At 34.5% G+C, this 23,256-nt stretch overlaps 1 protein-coding gene across 6 annotated transcripts in view; it reads left to right on the top strand.

Moving 5' to 3' along the window:
* ERBB4 (erb-b2 receptor tyrosine kinase 4) overlaps positions 1-23,256 on the top strand; it is a 1,105,575-nt gene that overhangs the window by 799,760 nt on the left and 282,559 nt on the right. For all 6 annotated transcript variants that reach the window (XM_070619838.1, XM_070619836.1, XM_070619833.1 and 3 more), the window contains exons 11-12: positions 934-1,024; positions 2,971-3,170. In XM_070619838.1, coding sequence (XP_070475939.1) covers positions 934-1,024; positions 2,971-3,170 — 291 coding nt within the window. The remainder of the gene's footprint in view (positions 1-933; positions 1,025-2,970; positions 3,171-23,256) is intronic.

Raw genomic sequence — 23,256 nt, 5'->3', positions numbered from 1 at the left:
TGTGATGCTTCCAGCTTTGCTCTTTTTTTGGCATTGCTTTGGCTATTTAGGGTCTTTTGTCGTTCCATATAAATTTCAGGATTCTTTCTTCTATTTCTGTGAAAAATGTTGTTGGAACTTTGATAGTGATTGCATTGAATCTGTAGACTGCTTTAGGAAGTACGGACATTTTAACTATGTTAATTCTTCCAATCAAAGAGCACGAAAGCCTGCAGAATTTAAAAAATTAAATTTCCCTGAAATTTTGATGTTACTGTTTTTGCAAGTGTCAACTGATCTTTGCACCCATGTTTTTCTATTTACTTTTTCATAAGAAGCTCTATTGAACGTGCATAACATGTAGCATTCATTTAGCACATATTATTGAGCCCTGAGTATATTCAGGGCTGTTATCGTAGGTGGTATGGGGACCATAGACATGCATCAGACATGTATTTGCTATCAAAGAATGTAAAATCAAATGAGGAGTGTTAGATTTGTATGTAAATGCCTTCGAATGCAAGGTAGACAACTGATGTCATAAGTGTACAGATAAAGTGCTAAAGGACTTCAGAGAAATTGAAACTATATTTTTCTCTTTATCTAGACTAAATACTTTTGCTTTTAGAAGAATGAATCAAATTAAGAATCATTTAAATCTTAGCATATACAGTTATATGATTCCATATGTCTGAGAAACATAGATTCTTAGTGCTCATTATCTTGATCTTCATTATCTATTGAACATTGCAGCCCAGAAACTTTGAGTAAGACACTCAATCTTGGAAGAAGAAATATGAGCTAGAATGGTTCAAAAATAGGATCTTCACTGCCCTTTCCTACCTCCTGCCTTTCAATATATTTTCACCGTCTTTCAAGAATGATCAGTATTAAACACTGTAACTAAGACAATGATATTCTGAGATTTATTTTTACTACCCTTATCTTTTGTAGGTTTCTTGAACATACAATCATGGCCCCCAAACATGACCGACTTCAGTGTTTTTTCTAACCTGGTGACCATTGGTGGAAGAGTACTCTATAGGTACGTACGTATGTTCAAAGCTGCAGGTCTTCCAGATTTCAGGAGTTAGAACCTTGTGTACATTACGTCAAACCCATCAGCCTCATTGATTTACTGATTTCAGAAATATTGGGTTTCCACTCCTAATTCCAAAAGTAAACTCAATGAAAAATATCCCTAATTCTTCTTTAAAATATACAAAATGCACAGTCTGATTTTTCAACCTCCTATCACTTAAAGTAATGTCAGTGTTTTGCAGATATGGAATGCATGATGCGAACCATAAAAGTGAAGCTTCTTTTTGAGCTGTGTTATCATAATTAAAAGATGGAGTTGGATGACTTGGCAATGGCTTAGGTGTGTGGGATACAAATGCTGTTTGATCAGGAGGCTCTCATTTTATCTCTGGTGCTATCATTTGAACAACACATCGTGGGGCTGATGTTTTAAGAATTAGTCAACCACCTTACATCAGTGCGGGTTAATACTGGACAGAAATGTTAGGGCTCAGAAGGACACTGTTCTAAAGTTCCAAGGTTGATATTCTTTATTCATATAAAAGAAAATATGGGTTAATATTTTAAGCCATTGTTTTATCTTATTTCAGATTTCATCTATATGAAATTCTTATTTATGGACAGTTAAAAGTTGATTTATGTACACAGATTTTGATTTAATTTTTCTGCCTAAATGTAAAAGATGCCTAAAATCAATACTGTCATCAAATATTCTCTAACAATATTTCACAGATAGTCCCTTGAATTTTGCTGTTAATATGGGTATATTTGTAAGAGGTTTTAAAATGTAAAGGGGAAAGATGCTTAATAAAAAAGGATAGAGAGATACAATCTATTCAAGTGCCATATGCAGCCAACTTTTACTAACCATTGGACAAATTGTTATAAATCTGTGAAGGCATTATTATGTTCACACTGTAATTAATAACTCAATGTGGTTATCATGGGGGCAAATTTTGAGAGAATGAATTAGACCTCAGTTGAGTACAGACACACATACAAACTCATAAGTTATATATATATATATATGTATACATATAGTTCTCCGTGTGTTTATATATATAACATATGGAAAAAAATCTGAGTATTAACAGCAAAGAATATTTAGATTTATAATTGAAATAAAAGGGGACAGCTTTGATCTATAAAACGTAAAATAATGTTCATTAGTTGATTGGAATGTGCAAAACACATTTATTCTTTAGAGAATGGAAAAGGAATTTAATTACAGAATGTGGACTATGTTGAAATAGAAATAATTTCCTTGAAATGATAATTTGCTTCCAGTGTAGTTGTTATTTAACTTTTAGAGATGCTTTCCCCAGTTGTTCAAGCCTTCTGAGTATTGTTTAAAATTTCAGTTTAATTTCATTCTTTTTAAAATTTTTAATATCTCTTATCCTTACTTTTGCATTCCTCAACTATTACAATTACACTTTGGTTTCTGAGATATAAATGAAAGCTAAATATACATATCATTCTCTGCAATATTTACCCTCTGAAAGCATGTCTAGATCTATTAAATAATTAGAGTAGAATTAACGTCTTACTTTGGGTAGATGAACACTCATTCCATAAACATTTATTTAATTGTTTAGTCTTAATTCAGAATTTCATCCTTGAGGAACTTAAATTTTGTGAAGTAGCGAGGAAGCAGTAAGCAGATATGTCAGTGGTAAATGTATAGATGGGGTTAGAGAGATCATTAATATCCATACCTCTAAAAAATGAACATTTTCCTTTTGAGAGTCAAATGATTCCTTTTAAAACTTTCAGTATATAGCATGTAAAGAAATAGTCTCAGCACAGATTTGTTGATTGAATCTCTTTTTATGCTCTATTAACGTTATTTTTGGAGTAAGGTGTAACATCCTTATTTTACTTCAAGAATGCCTATCATGGTGAGAAAATACTTATCACTGTTCCATTTTCTCCCTCCCTTCTCTTTAGTGGCCTCTCCTTGCTTATCCTCAAGCAACAGGGCATCACTTCTCTCCAATTCCAGTCCCTGAAGGAAATCAGTGCAGGAAACATCTATATTACAGACAACAGCAACCTGTGCTATTATCACACCATTAACTGGACAACGCTCTTCAGCACTATCAACCAAAGAATAGTGATCCGGGACAACAGGAAAGCTGAAAACTGTAGTAAGTACATTACCGGGACATTAAAACATGGAAACTTTAAAAAAGTTCCCCTGTTCTACTTTGCAACAAACAGTTAAAAAGAACAGTGGGTCAGAATTGTTGCCCTCTTTTTCTCAACCCTCAAAAAGGATTGGTGTAAAATAATCATAATAGATGCCTTTTATAACATATTACATGTTTTTATAATATATTACGTTTGCAAATCTTGCCTAGTCACAAGAACCCTCCTGTGGAGAGTTATTTTCAATAGATGTGTTAAGTGGATCCTGGGAATCTAAACGTTTAATAAGCATCCTGGGTAATTCCTTGGATCCAATCAGTTTGTGGAAATCCATGCTGTCGAGCGTCCTCTTTGCTTTTTGTTTTCAGTGAATTTGATAACATAGAATATTTGCCATTGTGGGTGGTGGAGAAAACGTAGACATTCTTCTGAAATGTGTAAAAAATGCTGTTCATGGAGTTTTCTGTTCAAGAAGAAAGTTCGTTTCATAAATTCATTTCTATAGACATGTCACTCTCTCTTTTTTCATTCACTTTGCTACTTATTGATCCCCTCTATCACTTCTTTGTTACTCAGAAGCAGACAATGTTTTTGTGGGTACATGACGATGCCTTTTCCATCTTGTGCTGTGACATTCCAATGATGAATACTTACTTCTTCCCTGTTTTTCTACTGAGTACTACTCTCATAATCCTACAAGTGCCGCTACCATGTCTGACTGACTGATAAACATCAGATAAAAAGGCTTAGAATTCAAGCAATCTGTTTAGAAACGCATATTCTTGTTGTGGTCATGAGATGAGACAATCGTTTTTAAAAGTCACATCCTCTAAGAAACATTTTGCTCTCAGGATATCTTCTTACTTCTTTGATCTCACCATTGGAACAACAAGGCTATCCATACATAATAACTGAGTTTATTTTTTGCACATATGAATGAAGAGAAGAGGACATTTTTAAAAAATATAAATTCTTAATGATTTAAGCTTACTAATAGGCAGTCAGTGAATTAATTTATTTATGAATACTTTACCTTGTTCCAGAAAGGGGTTAAGGCAGCTCAAGCTAGCATATTTCCATAAAATATATCTTACAATTTGTGAAGAGCTCACATGTTAGCTGTTTGGGATCCTTAAAAATATTTTTCAGAAAAAAATAGATCTATTGCAACATGAGGTTCCTGGTTTGAGTGCACTTGAGTTCTTATACATTCTTCTGTTCCACATAGAGTCAAGAAATATAAAATCTTATTATGTATCAAAAAATGCATGTTCACCCTAGTGAGAGTTATCCTTCCATTTACCTTGGATTATTTCTGATTCCTGACAGAAAACTTGCTTTTCTTTTTCTCTAATACTTAAGCTTCTTACCCCACATTACTATGTCTGTTTTTGTACACGTCCCAGGCAAAGTATTTTATTCGTGAAAGTAAAATAGAATCTTCTTCAACACTATTTTATAAATATTTCCCTTCGTCAAAGTTCTACTCTTCTTTTCTTCTATTTCTTTCAAAAACCAAACCAAAACAATACTACTACCTTTCAAAGATAATATTTAACTATGAAGACAAAAATATCTAAAGAAAAATAAAAGAAACAAAGAAAAATGTTCCTCTTTGACCAATTTATCATTTTACAAGCCCCAGAAACATTTACTTCTTTTATCCTTCATAAAGCTGAATACAAAAGCATATGGGAAAAACAAAAGGCAAAAAGAAATTAAATGTAAAAAAGCAAGATAAGAAAAATTTCTGTAATGATTCCATGTCTCTTTACTCCAAAACCAAAAGCAAATAAATAATAATAAACATAAACTAAAAATTTAACATATTCTTCAATTTTCAGTGTTATGCCTTTTGGACTAAATTTAGCCATTTTTCAGATTGTGAACGTATTTCTTGTTCTGTGCACTTAGAGTTGACTTTGCAGTTTGGGGAAGAAATGAAGCAGTTAGGAGAAACACAGTTTTGAGGTGCTATAGTATAAAATTAAGCATATCCTTTTTCATTTTTAACATCTTAGAATAAACAATTTTTGCATGAAATCCGTTTATCAAAATTTGGATTTCGGTCTCGAGTGCATTGGATCCTGCATTTGCAGAAATGTAATTACCCTGTAAACTTGGCCTCAGAGGTGATGCTGCCATTAAGGAGCCTACAATGGTTGCCCACATATGATTAAAGCCTTTTTATCATCCACAATATTATCTGCAAATGGGAAAAGTTAAATATTTGCTTCATTTTGTGTACTGTAAATATTGCATTTTCAGATATTCTTTCTTAATATAGCATGCACATACAAGATATGGACAAACACACATACATATTCACTGCAAGACATATGCATACACAAACACACAGCATGCATGTGTGTATGCATATGCACACACAACACATACATTTGTACGCATCCCTGGAACGCGTACCCATGCATACACATACACACACACACAACCCAGTCACCATAAAATACTCTGATCTAAATCTAAGTATTGACTTGGTAAGTTAAAAGAAAAGGCAGCCTTGATTTTAATGGTGTTTTTTGGAGTTCAACATGATATAAAACAGTAATGACAATAAAAGGAAAACTTCACCTTATCTATAAAGGGTGACAGTAGCTTGAGCAATCTTACTCTTTTAAGTCAAAAATTTCAAAGCAGACTTTATGGTTTGAAGAGATTGAAGTTGAGAGAAACTCCAGGACATGAAAAGCTAGTGCACTTCCTGCCTCCTTCATTTATACGTTATAGTATGAACAAAACGACAGTGCTGGTTGGAAGGAGTTTTAGGGTAGGTTTATAAAAGTATTTGAAATTTCTTAAATATTTAAGCGCAAACTTTTAACACTGCAATATAAACAGTGAGGAGATAAATATTACATCAATCTTTCAGAATCTAAGTTACATTAGAGCTCAGGCATCTCTGTCTAAATTTGTGCCTATATACTTAAATCTAGAATAAAAGAGAAACTAAATTCATAATTAACTTTTCAAAATGGAAATATATTTATTTTCTAATTGTAATTGTACCTTTATTATTGTTAGAAATAAAAAATTGAAACATATAAAAATAATATAATTTTTGTGCATAAATATTATATATACATAGATGTATATAATGAAACATAATTTCATATATAAACAGGATCATACCATGTGTATCTAAATACTGTTTAGCAATCTATGTCTTCTACTTAACGTATTATGAACATCTTCCATGCCAGTGTATAGAGCTCTTCCTTATTCATTTTATAAGTTGTATACAAAAATGTTTATTAAACAAGTGCCATGTTAATGGTAAATTAGCTTCTTTTCTTTTTCTCTATTTTTCCTCCTGGTATACTGTGAATCCTAGTTCATGAACATTTTCCTCTGAGCAGTTATTTCCTTAGGCTGGGGATTTTGAAGGGGAGTTTCTGTGCAAATGAGGTTATATATAATAAATTTTGATATCTATTGAACATCATCATCTTTCAAAAATACTGGATCAGTTTAACCTAAACTGTTTAAATCTAAGCAATGTTTGATAAGGAATATTTTCCACCACTCTTTGCAACACTGGATATTAAATATGGTTTTAAATTTTGGTGATCAAAATATGAAAAGGTCTTTTAAATTTAGATTCTTTTGGTTGACATTGAGCCTCTTTTTATGTGTCAACTGATCATTTACATTTCATTTCTCATAAATTACTTAGTCATGAACTTTATCCATTTTCAATTTGAGAGTTGGTCCTTCCTTCTGGATGTAAAAGAGCTCATCACAAATTAAAGACGTTAAGTTTTTGTCTTTTAAGTTTGTTATGAATAACTTTCCCTCTTATAGGTAATTTTTAAACTTTTCATCTTTTGATAAATAAACATTTTGTTTCTTATCTGGTTAAGTGGATGGATTTTTCATGTTTATGATTTTGATATAGTCTTAGTCCTTTTCATCCAGTAGTACTTTAAAAACTATATTGAAAATTTTAATCCATCTGGAAGTTTTGGTATAGCATACATTTTTTTGAATCTTCAGTTGATTAGGATATTAATCAAACATGATTTATTGAATAATCTATCTCTCCTCACTGATTTTAGATGTCTTCACTATTTCAACTAAATAGCAAAAAAAGTGCCAGACTCTGTCTCTCAATCTATATAATTTAATTTAATCTTCACTACCCCCCGTGAAATATAATTATCCCCATTTTGCAGATGAGTATGCAGATGTTCAGAAAGTTGCATAATATTTCCAAAGTTTGGGGCTATTAAAAATCATATTCAGAATTCAAATACTTTGTCTGATTTCAAAATCTATCATCTTCATTGCACCATTATTCTTCCCAAAATAAAGAGAAAGAGATTGATTTTCATAAGAAAACCTGCTGATTTATGAAGCATACCTTATATAGCATTATGTTCAAGAGCACACTCTGGAGCCAAATGGCCTGGATTTTAATCCCAGCAAAACTATTTACTAGATGTTTGACCTTTGATAAGCTATTTAATATCTCTGTACCTCAGTTTTATCATTTGTAAATTGGAATTAATAATAGTACTCACTTCATTGAATGCTTGGCTCAAACTAAGTGCTAGCTATTATTATTATTATACAATTATGATCTTTTTAATTAAAAATAGATTATAGGGGCCAGCCTTGTGGCTTGTCGGTTGAGTTTGCACACTCCGCTTCAGCCACCTGGGGTTCACGGGTTCGGATCCCGAGTGTGGACCTACATACTGCTCATCAAGCCATGCTGTGGCAGTGTCCCATACATAAAATAGAAGGAGATTGCCACAGATGTTAGCTCAGGACCTATCTTCCTTACCAAAAACATAATAATAATAAAATAAAAATAAATAAATAAAAATATATTATAAAGTATATGCACACGTATACTCACATTATATGATGTGAAGGTACAATATTTAACTTTTGCTTAGTGAAAAATTCCTTCTTGGGGAACAAAAAAGGAAGGAGAAATATGGCGCGCTCTCTTTTTATAAGCAGAAGAAAAATTCACATTATCTAGATGGTGAATTATAAATTTTCAAACAGCACATCAACCAGTGGTAGACATGGAAGAAACAAGAGTAGTTATTAATAGGAGCCTAGACATTGAAGAACTTAAAAATGATTTTCTGAGATCTTAAACGATTAAAAAAGTCTATGCTTGAGACTCCCCTAAATAGATTTTTCCATTTTCTCTTCTAATTAAAATATTTAAGATTGGATTTATGATGAAGTAACAGACATTGATTTACAAAAATACCCATGAAATACGAATTTTAGGTTAGTGGTTGTGGAGACAAATATTTGGTGATGGAGCATACATTTTTTTATATAAAGACTATAAAAAGAATATAAGCTTTTATATTTATCTGTGATTTTTATGTTCCTCAAGTTTGATAGTAGAAAACTTCACCTCACTTAATGTGAATCTAAAAAAGGGAATTGCAAAACTGTAGTTAATTGCTAATAACTGGACTCTCTGGATGGCATCATGATCCAATTTTAAGATGAGCCACTGCACATCAAGAATTTAATTGGAATAAAGAATTGTTGAGTAAGGAATAGAGGATGTCTAACACCCATGGAGAATAAAACAATGTTTGCCTAATACATTATTTTATTTGTTTTTCTCTGATGACAGTGACAATAACTACAAAATAGTAAGCATTTTACGTTTTATAACATCACAAGGAATTTTGATTTTCTATAAAATCACTACCATTGATATTGCCATCATTTTCATCTCTAAGGTGTTGTATATTATAGAAAAATACATTTGATTATAAATTAAGGCTTACCTTGTTGTAAGAAGATATTGTTACAGTCACAGATTTTCTTACTTTCTCTCAGTCTATATTCTCACCTTTGATTTGTGTGCTCCTGGTCCAGCCCATACTCTCCTGGCTGAACGTGCGTTTCCATACAAAGTGCTTCCAGGTTAGAGGGATCAGCCTTTGGGCCTCATAGCCAATCTTCACTTAGAAATATATGAACTTTGCTACATTTTCAGTAAACCACAGATCAGTAAGAATCATACAATACGTAACTTAGAATGTAGTGGGTCACTATTTTTCTAAGTAATAAAAAGATAGATAATCTTAATTGTACTTCTAAGATTTTCTTCTTTAAGTTACCAAGGTAATACAATAATACCTATTCTTTGTAAAAAAAAATCAAATAAGATTTTGATATTGTATTTGAGAGAGCATAATGTCTAATTACTAACCATGCTACAAAATGTTCTCTGCTCTTCTCAAAGGGTAATAAGCAGTTACAGTTTCAGAAATGACACCCCTTCTATTTTGCAACCTGGAAATTCTGAAAGAATGGAGGACCTCTCAACAATAAAAGTCAGCATTACTGCAGGCCTCAGTTTTTATTACAAATGTCAACATTTTAACCTGACTTGCCTCTAGATCTGTGGTTGAGAAATTTTAAAGGAAAAAGTTTAGTTATTAAAAATGCAGGAGTCTGGGCTCCAGTTTCCCGAGATTGTTGTTTAGATAGTGTTGTGGCTTGTCTTGTATCCCCCAAAACGATGTGTTGTAGTACTAACTGCTGGTATTTGTGAATGTGACCTTATTTGAAGAGATGGTCACAGACACAAATAAGATATAAATTAAGATGAGGTTATACTGGAGTAGAGTGGACCCTTAATCCAATTTGACTAGTGTCCTTATAAGAAGAGAAGAAGAGGTACAGAGGTAGACACACACACACAGAGAAATCCTTGTGAAGACATACACACACACAGAGGGAGGATAACCAAGTGATGGCTGAGGCAAGGACTGCAGTTAGGCAGTGTAAGCCAAGGAACACTAAGGATTGCCAGCAACCATCAGAAATTAGGAGCAAAGCAGAGAACTACGGGTTTTCCCTCTGAGCCCCCAAGAAGAAGCAGCCTGCAAACACCTTGATTTTGAAATTCAGAACTGTGAGAGAATAAATTTCTGCTATTTTTAAGCCACTCATTTTATGCCATTTTGTTATGCCAGCCCTAGAAAACTAATACAGATAGTGGTATAAGACCCAGGATTCTGCCTTTTTAATATATACCAGATCATTCTGAGGCAGGAGTCCATGGGAAATCTTCTGAGGAACTCTATCTACTCTGTCATATGTCCTATCATTCTCCCTATTATTCTGTAGTCAGAAACATATTTGAACACACCAGATCCTGGCAATTCATTTCTTCTTGTGAGTGTTTGCTCCCTCAAAAAGGACTTATGGGAGGAAAATTCACAATTGAGTAACTTAAAATCATATATTTAATAACAGATCTGGGAGACAAAGATAAAGAATGAAATTTAAAAACCATCTCATAAGTAGTGTTCTTTTTTCCCTCTACTAACGTAACACACTCAATAAAATGAAGGGAATATTTAAAGATAGTTTACACATTAATTGAATAATTATAGTACAATATATTGTACTATTAAATTTTATTTACTTTTGAGTTTCAAAAAAATTCTTATTGATTTATTTTTCTTTTTTATAGTTAATGTGCCTTCTGAAAGGTACTTTATAATATGCTCAATATTCTAAAAATATTCAAGGATTTTTTAATATTTTATCACTGCTGCCTATCATCTCCCCCATCAGAATTTCCTTCCTAGGACCTACTCAAGTCAGAGATATAATAACTGGAACATTTAAGACTGAACAAAGCTTTGGGTAATGTCTATTTAACCTATTTAATATGGTGAATGGGTATGTCTTACCACTTATTCCTGTACTTTTACCTCCTGTAACTTTTTATAGTTGTAACTTGTTCTTACGTTTTACAAAGACCTATTCTGCCACTCCCCTTTATACAAGTCTAACCTTTCCTACTCTCAGAGCTTACTGCAATACAGTTTTATAATGATCCCCAGGGATATCCACCTCCTAATCCCCAGAATCTGTGAATGTTCCTTTATATGGCAAAAGGGACTTTGCAGATGTGATCAGGTTATGGATCTTAAGATGAGAAGCTTAATCTGGGTTATCTGGGAGGGCCCTAAATATAATCACATATGTCTTTATAAGAGGGAGGAAGAGGGAGATTTGACTATCGCAAAGGAGAAGGTAATATGACCATGGAGGCAGAGATTGGAGTGACATAGCTACAGCCAAGGAATGCCAAAGTGGCCTCTGGAAGCTTGAAGAGACAATGAGCAAATTCTTTTCTGGGGCCTCCAGAAAGAATCAGCCCTGCTGATACTTTGAATTTAGTCCATTAAGACTCATTTTGGACTTCTGACATCAAGAACTATAAGAGACTAAATTTGTATTGTTTTAAGTGATCAAGTTTGTGGTCATTTGTTGCAGCAGCAATGGGAAGCTAATCCAGTGTTCTTTTAGTGACAGAAGCCTTACTCAAATTACTTTAGGCAAAAGAAGAAAGCATAAAATAGAAACCAAAAGCAAGCAGGCATAGATATACTTACATCATACAAAATAGACTTTAATTGAAAAATGAAACAAGAGACAATGAAGGTCATTACATAATGATAAAGCGGTCAATTCATCAAGAAGATGTAACAATTATAAATATATATGCAACCAACAACAAAGCACCTAAAAAGATCTGAAGGAAGTAATAAACAATAATACAATATTGGCAGGGAACTTACATACCTCACTTTCAACAATGAATAGATCATCTAGACAGAAGCTCAGTGAGGAAACATTGGACTTGAACTATATTTTAGATCAAATGGACCTAACAGATATATACAGAACATTCCATCCAACAGCAGCAGAATACACATTCTTCCAAGCTCACATGGAACATTCGCCAGGATAGATCATATGTTAGGTCACAAAGCAAGTCTTAGCAAATTTAGAAAGATTGAAATCTTACCAATTATCTTTTCTGACCACAGTGGTATGAAACTAAGGATCAATAACGGGAGGAAAACTGGAAAATTTACTAAGATGTAGAAATTAAACAACACACTACTAAACAACCAATGGGTCAAAGATTAAGTGAAAAGAGAAATCAATAAGTATCTTAAAACAGATGAAAATGGAAACACAACATACCAAAACTTATTTGATGCAGCCAATCAGTGCTAAGAGGGAAGTTTATAGCAATAAACACCTACATTAAAAAAAAAAAGAAAGAAAGATATCAAATAAACAACCTAATTGCACTCCAAGGAAGAAGAAAAAGAAAAACAAACTAAGCCCAAAGTTGACAGAGAGAAGGAGATAACAAAGATCAGAGCAGATAAAAATGAAATACAGAATAAAAAAACAATAGAAAAGATCAGTGAAACTACGAGTTGGTTTTGTGAAAAGATAAACAAAATTGACAAACCTTCAGCTAGACTTACCAAGGAAAAAATAGAGAGGACTCAAATAAATAATATTATAATGAATGAAGAGACATTACAAGTGATACCAACAAATACAAAGGATCATAGGAGACTACAATGAATGATTACATGCCAACAAACTGGAAAACCTAGAAGAAATGTATAAATACCAAGAAATATACAACCTACAAAGTCTGCATCATGAAAAGGTAGAAATTCTGAACAGACCAATAAGTAAGGAGATGGAATCTATAACCAAAACTTCTCAACAAAAATCATGTATCTGATTAACTGTTAATATCCAAAGTATATAAGGAATTCATGTAACTCAATAACAAAAAATCTAATTAAAAAATGGGCAGAGGAGGGGCTGGCCCTGTGGCCGAGTGGTTGAGTTCGCGCGCTCCGCTGCAGGCGGCCCAGTGTTTCGTTGGTTTGAATCCTGGGCGCGGACATGGCACTGCTCGTCGGACCACGCTGGGGCGGCGTCCCACATGCCACAACTAGAAGAACCCACAATGAAGAATACACAGCTGTGTACAGGGGCGCTTTGGGGAGAAAAAGGAAAAAATAAAATCTTAAAAAAAAAAAAAATGGGCAGAGGATTTAAATAAACATTACTCCAAGGAAGACAGACACAGTGGTCAAGAAATGATATGAAAAGGTACTTAACATCACTAATCCTTAGGAAAATGCAAATTGACATCACAATGAGATATCACCTTACACCTGTTAGAATGGCTATTATCAGAAAGAGAAAAGATAACAAGTGTTGGCTAGGATGTGGAGAAAAGGGAACTCCTGTGCACTGTTGGTGGGAATGTAAATTGGGATAGCCACTGTGGAAAACAGTATGAAGATTCCTCAAAAAACTAAAAATAGAAATACCATGTGATCTAGCAATCCCATTTCTAGGGGCATATCCAAAGGAAATCAAAGCAAAATCTCAAAAAGGTATTTGCATTCCCATGATCATTGCAGCCTTATACATAATAGCCATGATATGGAAACAACCTCAGTGTCTGTCAACAGACAAATGGATAAAGAAGATGTGGCATATACATAAAATTGAGTATTATTCAGCCATAAAAAAGAAGGAAATGCTGTCATTTGTGACAACATTTGTGGACCTTCAGGGCATTGTGCTAAGTGAATTAAGTAAGACTGAGAAAGACAAAGACTATGATTTCACTTATGTGTGGACTCTGAAAACATCTAACTGATAGAAGCAGAGTAGAACAGTGTTTGCCAGGGGCTGAGGGGTGGGGGAAATGGGGTGATGTAGGTCAAAGGGTACAAACTTTCAGTTATAGGATGAATAAGTTCCACAGATCTAAGATACAGCATAATGGCTATGGTTAACATTACTGTCTGTGTATTTGAAAGTTGCTATGAGAGTAGAGGTTTAATGTTCTCACCATAACAGCAACAACAAAATGGTAATTATGAGAGGTAAGGGACAGATTAACTAAACTTATAATGGTAAATATTTTGCAATATATTCATGTATCAAATCACACTGTACACTTTAAACTGACAGAATAGTATAAGCAATTTATCTCAATAAAGCTTAAAAAATTAATGTTGGCCATAATTGTACATGCTTTAAGTCTTTTCATATAACAAAGAAAATAAACATAATTAAATGGCATAAAACAATACGTACATAAAAAAGCAGGAGAGCATATCAGCTCACAAAATGAGAAGTCCAAGGGATATTTCTTCAGGCACAGATGGATCCAGGGGTTAAACAACATAATCAGGATTCAATACCTCTACATTGCTCGATCTGCTTTCCTTTTAGGCCAGCTCTCTTTCTTCATGGTTGGTCCTGTCAGCATTAGGCTAGGAATGTCCTCAGAGTTTATGAGTACGAGTAAGAGAGCTCTACTTTCTCTCTCCCCGCATTTGTACTGTGGAGAGAACTCTGATTGGCACTGCTTGGGTCATGTGCCTATCTCTAGACAGTTCACTCTGTCAGAGTTTTTCTCTCTTTGCCATCAACTGTTCACACATGTTTTCAAGGTAATCTCACCCAGGCAATTGGAGTGATATTTAAAAAATAAAATCATTACTGTCCTGCTTAAAATCTATCAACAGCTTCCCACAGCTCTTTGGACAAAGCAGAAAATCCTGTGAATGACCACTATGTCCTACACAATCTGGCCCTTGACTACCTCACTAGCTCCTCATTCTCCACTTTCCACTCCCTGCCCATGTCCAGCCTCTTCTCTGAAAGCACTAATCTAAGTCCCTGCTCAGTCTCTCTTGGCTAGGGTTGAATTCCCAATGTCTCGCAGCTCTCTTTGCATTAGTAATTCCTATTTACCCTTCTCATGTCAGTTTCTTGTCCCTCTTCTGTGGACTGACCTAATGCCACCTACCCTTTAGGTTAGGACAACTGCTATATTCTTGCAGCACCTGATATATTCATATATATGATTATTTATCTAATGCTTGTCTCCCCAACTAGACTGTAAGCTCTAGGTAAGAGAACTCTGTATTTTATTTCATGTTTTTATCATATCCCCATTTCTTAGCAGTGTCCAGCATAAAGTAGGTAGTTTCTCAACAAGCATTTTTCATAGTAAACACATGAATATGCCTGTATTTCTTGTAAGTACATTCATTGAGGACTTAGTTAGATAAGTGCATTAAATACTCTACTAATATGATGTCTAATCTTCATTGCAACCCTGCAAGGGAGATATTGTTATTCACTTTACGCATAAGTAACATGTAAATGATTGCCCAAAGCTACATGGCTCATCATAGAGTAAAGAGTTGAACCTATGTTGGTCTGATGGCAAAAACTGAACTATTACAACTAAATCATATTTTCAACCTTTTAAAAAAAGATTAATGGTATCTGTGCAAATACATTCCAAGTAAAACCCATGCTTATACACATGGTAAATAATACAAACAGCATAGATGGTCTTGTACAATGAAAGAAAATATAGTTTTTCTGCCTTTGTGCCTGTAAACAGTACTCCATTTCAATATTTTGAGCTAATCCATTTACTTTCACACATGCAGCACAGTGGCAAGATCCCTTATTTCAGCCTGCCTCTATTTTAATGAAAGCAGGTTCAATATTCTCTGTAAAGGTCAAAATACTAAGCACATTATTATCTCTCCAAATTTTTAACAGATAGGTACAATTCAGATGAGATAAAGAAAAATCTATTTTACAGCTTCCAAAGAAAACAGAGAGGAAGGTAAAAGTTGCCTAATGACTGCATTGCTAAGGTTTCTTTAGAGTTTTATGATGGCCTTTTGAACTGTAAACCATTGAATAGTCTTCTCCGCCTTTCCCTGTGACTATCACTCTGGGAGGTCAGAGAGCTGTTGAAATCTTGGTGCTGATTGGAAACTTCTTTTCTCTTAAAAATTTCAAAGAAGTAGCTTCCTTGGCCTTTTGTTCTAAGCTATGTGGAAACACTTCCCTTGGTTTCACTCTGGAGAAAATGATCAGCCGGGCTTCAATACCATTGCCTAGTAGTTTAGAAAGAATGAGACAAAAGTAATTATTATTTTTCTGTTTATTATTGCTTTCCTTCAACAGATATTGTTTCCCCGATCCAAAACTGCTCTGAAATTGAGGATCTGAATACAGACTAAGGGAGGCAGTCAGCAGAAAAGAACATAGGAGCTTGAGTGAGGCTCAAACCCTTCTCTCTGACTAGTGTCAAAGCATATAACAGAAAATGCAAGCAGTCAGTTTCCCCTGCCACCTATGGTGGAGTTCCATCACCCCTGGGAGAGGGAGGGAGAAGGGACAGCAGTGAGAGGCTTTCAAACCTGAGAAAATTAATGGGAGTTGGTGAAATAAATAGATCAAAAAGTTGATGAAATATCATGAAATGGGCAATAACAAGGGGGTACTGATGGCTTTGTCAACATCCTAAAGGATGAAACTGAAAATGTATTTGAGGGCCTCAGACAGAAGTTGGTAAACAAAGAATTTGAAGAATTGATTGTATTTTCTACAAGGATATGAAGGTGATGAATACAAAGAAACAGAGATTCATCACACAGTGCAATATGATTTTCAATATACTCTGCTTGTCTTTACAAGTTGCTTTTATAATATAATTTTGGGGGTATTCTTTCCTACTTCAGGATTTCCTCTGATGATCATGTTTATCCTACAAGCAAGTATATATAAGAATTGTATATAAATATCTACATATATGTTTCAGGATATTAAATACTCTATAAATAACCTTAAAGTGGCTGAATGTTTATAAACATAATTATTATAACTTTACATACATTAATATTGATCTTATGCTACTGTCTAACTCTTCACGTATTATATAGAATTTGATCTTACACATTTATATTCTATCAGCTTGATTGAACTATTTTTCCTCTTACATCTTTATAAATTAGTGAGAAGTCACTTATACATCTAGAGAGTCAAGGGTATGAGAACTTTGTTAAGATTCCATTTCTACTGACATTTCTTTTGTACATGACAGAACTCTCTTTCTCTGCATTATGAAAGAATCAGAAGGGAAGAACTCTCACTATTAATTCAAAATCAATATAACAGATAAACTGTCAGCCTTTCCTAGGTAAAACATACAATCATTCAACTTTTGAAAAGAAGAATCTACACATGATAAGAAGAGACGAATAGTTACAATATATGGTATTTCAAGTTAATAAATCTTTAAGACATGCAGAGAATCACAATTAAGCCAAGTCCACAAACTTTGAGTTACCTAAAATGCTTAATAATATATTTGAGAAGAGAGAAAATCCTATCTATATTGGAAAACACTCTATCCCATCTCTGTTCTTTCAGATTATCTTTAAAATTTACATTTATCTGTTATTTAGAATGATAATTATAAAGTAAATAAGTTGAAACAGAATAGAAGTGAGACAGTCCTGACGGCCTAGTGGTTAAAGTTCGGCATGCTCCCTTTTGGAGGTCTGGGTCCAGTTCCTGGGCATCGAACCACACCAGTGACTTGTCTTTCAGTAGCCATGCTGTGGTGGCAGCTCACGTAAAAGAACCAGAAGAATTTACAACTATACACAACTATATACTGGGGTTTTGTAGGGGGAAAGGAAGAGAAAAGGAGGGAGATTGGTAATAGGTTTTAGCTTAGGGAGACTCTTCCCCTACAAAATTAAAAAGAAAAAACAGAATAGAAGGAACTACAATTTTCAATAAAGTTTTGTGGAGTGCTTAGATGTTGTTTGGTGGCATTTTGGAGAAATCTTATATGAAAACTTTTGCCTATAAATAAGAAACAGCAAGTAATCCCACTTTGGATTTTTAAAAGTAAATATAGGATGTCCATTCTGGCCAAGATGGAATAACAGGGATCAGATGTACCCTCCTTCATGAAACAACCGAAAGAAAGACAAAATATCCAGTGACAGTTTGCAAGAGAGTAGATATCAGGTAATGAAGGAGAGTGATTCCTGAGAATGAGGAAACAAATGAGGGGGCCTTGGGATTGCCCTGGCCAAGTACCTGGAGAGGAGTTTTAAACCATGGCACAGCCAGAAGGGACTCAGGCCGAGTCCCAAAGACTCCTTGAACTCCAGAGGCAGAGCCGAGTCCCAAAGACTCCTTGAACTCCAGAGGCAGAGCTGAGTCCAGGGAGACTAAGGCAGCGAGAGTCTACAGACATAGCGCCAGAGAGTAGAGAGCATCACAGAGAGAAAACTTCACTATGAGTAGTAAACAAAATCCTCCAGACAGGAGGAAACAATAGCAGATAGACATATGGATTTATATATGGAATAACGAGCACAAGAAATGGTAACAACAAGGATAAATATATAGGATTTTCTTATTAATTAATTCTCTTCAAAAGGCAGTCTAATGTTTGAACTAAAATATAACAATGAGTGTGGGGTGAATAACATATGGAAAAGTAAAATGTATGACAATAGGTCAATGGTTAGGAAAGCAGAAATGGAAGTATCCTATTTTAAGGTTCTTAGAATGCACATGAAGTGGTAGAGTATAACCTGAAAATACACCGCAGTAAATTAAAGACGTATCCTAGGATTTCTGCTTCTGGGAAGATGGACTAGATAGATTTTTCTCTATTCCTTCTGCTAAGTACAGCTAAAGTCCCTGGACATTATATATACAGGAAACATAAGATTTTTGAAAGGTGGAGAAAAGAAAGAAGACAGATTTGAGATCTTGGAATCTAAGAAAGGACACAGATGTGAGTTTCCCAGGTTTTCTTTTTGCCTCATATATCCCAGATTTGGAGGTGAAGAAACTGGCAACTCAGAAACACCAACAGGTGCAGACTGAAAAAGCCCCCAAAAGCCTGTTCTCTCTAACCAAACAACCTGGAAAAGCGCAGACTAGCAAGACAGAAATCTTTTAAAGAATAGCTCCTCTACTCCAGCCCAAACAGCACGGAAAAGACTGTGGCCCCCAACTTCACCTGTGCCAGCAAAGGAGTGGGGAGTGTAGACTTTCACCCTCAACAGGCTGCAAAGAGGTGCCCCAACCCTCCTACCGAGGGCTGACAGAGAAGGTAGATCATGGAGCCGGGACTTTCATCCCCACTGGGTGGTGAAGGGACCAGGCAGGACTGGGTTTAAACACTTACTCTGGCACTTGTGGCTTCGGGCAGATTGGTCTCTCTGAGCCTCTGCTCATCTGTAAAATGATCACACCTATGCATGATGAGTTTGAAGATTAGGATACATATATGATCAAAGCGTATCAAAAAAAGGATGAAAATTACAGACCAACATCTCTCTCAAGAATAGAGAAGCAAAAATCCTTAACAAAGTAATAGCAAATAACGTTCTGCAATATATAAAATTGGTTACACAGCATAACCAAATTGGGTTTATTCCAGGGATACAAGTCTGGTTCGATAGTTGAAAACCAAACAATGTAATACACCATATTAACAGGCCAAAGAAGAAAAATCCCAGGATCATATCAATGGATGCAGAAAAATATTTTTTAGGAGAAATTATTTGGGAATTAGGGCTAGGCAAAGAGAACTTAGAGTTGGCACCAAAAGCACAATCCATAAAAGGAAAAAATGATAAATTGAATTTTAAAGTTAAAAACATTTGCTCTGCAAAAGATCTTGTTAGGAGAATGAAAGTACAAGCTACAGATTTGGAAAAACCATTTTCAAATCAGAAAGATAGATAAATAGACAGGCAGATAGAATATATAAAGAACTCTCAACATTCAACAGTAAAAAAAATCTAATTGAAATGGGCAAAGACATAAAAGACATTTCACTGAAGAGACTATACAGATGGCAAATAAGCACATTAAAAGATGTTCAAAATTGTCAAGCATTTTATGGAAATCAAAATTAAATCTACAATGAAATATCACTATGTAACTAGCAGAATGACTAAAATAAAATCATGATAAAACCAAATGCTGGAGAAGATGCAGAGAAATGGGATAATTCATACACTTTGGTGGGCACGTGAAATGGCACAATCACTCTCGAAAACAGTTTGGCACTTTCTTTAAAAGTAGCCACAAAGTACCCTTATCATATGACCCAGCGATTATACCTCTGAGCATTTATTTCACATAAATGAAAATTTATATTCCTGCAAAAACCTGTACACAATTGTTTATAGCAGGCTTGTTTGTAATAGCCCCAAACTGTGAACAACCCAAATATCCTTCCATGGGTGAATGGTTAAACAAACTGTGTTAATCTATACCAGGAAATACTGCTACCAATAAGAAGAAAAAAACTAGGAATGTACACAACAACCTAGATGGATCTCCAGAGAGATATTCTGAATGGAAAAATGCTAATCCTGAAACGTTACATACTATATGGTTTGATTTATATAACAATTTTAAAAATGACCAAATTGTAGAAAAGGAGAACAGATTAGTGGTTGCGAAAGGAGCAGGTGAGTGGGTAAGGTGCAGATGACGCTGGAAGAGAAGTGGTGTGAATAGAAAAGCGTGATGTTAGGGATTCCTGCATTGGTAGGAATCTTCTGATTCTTGACTGTCTCAATGCCAATTTCCTGGTCATGTTATTGTGCTATGGTTTTGCAACATCTTACCATTAGGAGAAACTGGGTTAAAGGGAACATGGGATCTCTTTATAACTATACATGAATCTACTTTTATCTAAAAGTAAAAAGTTTAATCAAAAATAAATATACTAAAAACACAAATGATTTCACTAAAATAAATAAAAAAGTTATGTGGCTCATAATCCAATAAATAAAAAGAGATAAAATAAAATCATAAAAAAATTGGTTTTTCAAAATGTGGCAGGAAAAGAGGAAAAATGAGAAGAGAACAGATTGGACAACTAGCAACATAAATGATTTCAACTAACTATATCAGTTGTCACATTAAATGCAAATTATTTAAATAACTAATTCAAGGCAGAGATAGTCAGACTGGACAAAAAAAGCAAGAGTTGGGGCTGGTCTGTGGCCTAGTGGTTAAGTTCAGTGCACTCCACTTCTGCGGTCCGAGTTTGCATGTTCGGATCCTGGGTGCGGACCTACACTACTCAATAGCCATGCTGTGATGGCAACTCACATATAAAGTGGAGGGAGATTGGCACAGATGTTAGCTCAGGGCTTGTCTTCCTCAAGCAAAAAAAGAGGAAGATTCACAACAGATGTTAGCTCAGGGCTAATCTTCCTCAGCCAAAAAAAAATTAAAATAAAAAAAAAATCAAGACCTAACTATTTGCTGCCTACAAGCCATAGACTTCAAATATAAAAACACAAATAGATTAAAAGTGAAAAAATATACTAATAGAGATAAATGGATCAATGGAAGACTAGAGAACGAGAAATAGACCCACAAATATATGGAGAACTGATTTTTAACAAATATGGTAAGGTAGTTTAGTGGAGAGAAGACAGTGTTTTCAACAAATGGTGCTGGAAATATTGCATATCTACTGTATATGCAGAAGATAAATAGATCTTTACATAGTACCTCTGATGGTGAATTTTACGTGTCAACTTGACCGGATTATAGGGTGCCCAGACATTTGGTTAGATGTTATTTCTGGGTGTCTGTGAGGGTGTTTCTGGATGAGATTAACATTTGAATTGGTAGACTGAGCAAAGCAAAGTGGAAGGGCATCATCCAATTTGTTCAAGGCCTGAACAGAACACAAAGGCAGAAAGGAGAATTCTCTCTATCTGCCTGACTGCTAGGCTGGGGCAGTGGTCTTCTCCTGCCCTTGCACGGGGACTTACGCCATCTGTGTTCCTGGTTCTCAGAACTTTGAACTTGGGCACAAATTACACTGTGGGCTTTCCTGGGCCTCCAGTTTGCAGACGGAGCCTCCACAATAATTGTGTGATCCAATGAGCCAATTCTTTATAACAAATCGCCTGTATATATGAATTATATATGTATGTGTGTATATACATAATCTCCTATTTATTATGTTTCTCAAAGTGAATCATATACTGTAAAATCAAAAACTAGAAAACTTCTAAGAGAAAACCCTTGTTACCCTGGATTTGACAAAGATTTCTTAGATAGGATGCCAAAATGACAATTCATAAAAGAACAAATTGATAAATTAGACTACACCAAAATTAAAAACATCTACTTTTCAAAAAGACAACTTAAAAGAATGAAAATACAAGGCTAAGACTGGGAGAAAATATTTGCAGAATATATAAAGAATTCTCGATAGTGAATAGTAAGAAAACAATCAATCCAATATAAAATGGCAGAAGATTTGGTGACAAGATATATGGACAGCAGATAAGCACACTAAAAGATGCTCGATGTCTTTAGTCATTTGGGAAATGCAAATCAAAACCACAGTGAGATACTGCTACATAAAAATTAGGAAAACTAAAGTTAAACAGACTGACCATATCAAGCATTGGCAAACGTGGGGGAACTTCAATTCCAAAGTTGAGTTAACTGATGGTGGGAATGGGAAAATGGTATAACTACTTTGAAAAACAATTTGAGTTTCTTAAAAAGTTAGCCCTATACCTACCATATTATCCACTTTAGGTATTTACCCAGGAGAAATGAAAGTGTATGTCCATACAGACTTGCACACAGATGTTCTCAGTAGCTTAATTTTTAATAGCCACAAATGGGAAAAAATAAGTGTCTAGGAATAGTTGAATGATTTAAAAAATGTGGTAAACCCACACAATGGAATATACCCAATAATAAAAATGAATGAATATTCATACACACAGCAACATGGGTGAATTTCAAAATAATTATATGGAGTGAAGAAACTATATAAAAAAAGACTACATACAGTGTGTTTCTATTTATATAAAATTCTAGGAGATACAAACTAATGTTTATTCAGTAACAGAAAGAAGACCAATGGTTATCTGAGGGGGGTGTGGCAGGAAGAAAGGACTATATAAGGTCAGGGGGAATCTTTTGGAGGTAATAGATGTATTCATTATCTTGATTGTGCAGGATGTTCATGATTGTATGTGTATGTCAAAACATCACAATGCACACCTTATGTATGAACAGCATATTATATGTCATGTATATCTCAGTGAAACTGATAAACACACACACACACACGGTTTCTCTTAAACTACATTGGAAGAGATTATTTAATTGAGCAGTCTGAAGCCAAAGATCTGTTGATAGGTCTAAGTATGCCTTGAGAAAAAATTTTAGACAATTTAACACAGGGCGTCCTTAAAGTTCATGCTATAGGAGAAAGAAGACATAAATTGGGAGATTTAGTGGCACTGTTTTAATGCCAGTCACCATTGCAGATGCAGGCCATTTGCTCTCAAGCATCTGGTAGAGGAAGCTCCTTTC

Source organism: Equus przewalskii, chromosome 5, assembly GCF_037783145.1.
Source record: "Equus przewalskii isolate Varuska chromosome 5, EquPr2, whole genome shotgun sequence".
Lineage (NCBI taxonomy): Eukaryota > Metazoa > Chordata > Mammalia > Perissodactyla > Equidae > Equus > Equus przewalskii.
Note: the sequence above shows the minus strand (reverse complement) of the source record. Positions and strands in the feature narration are given on the sequence as shown.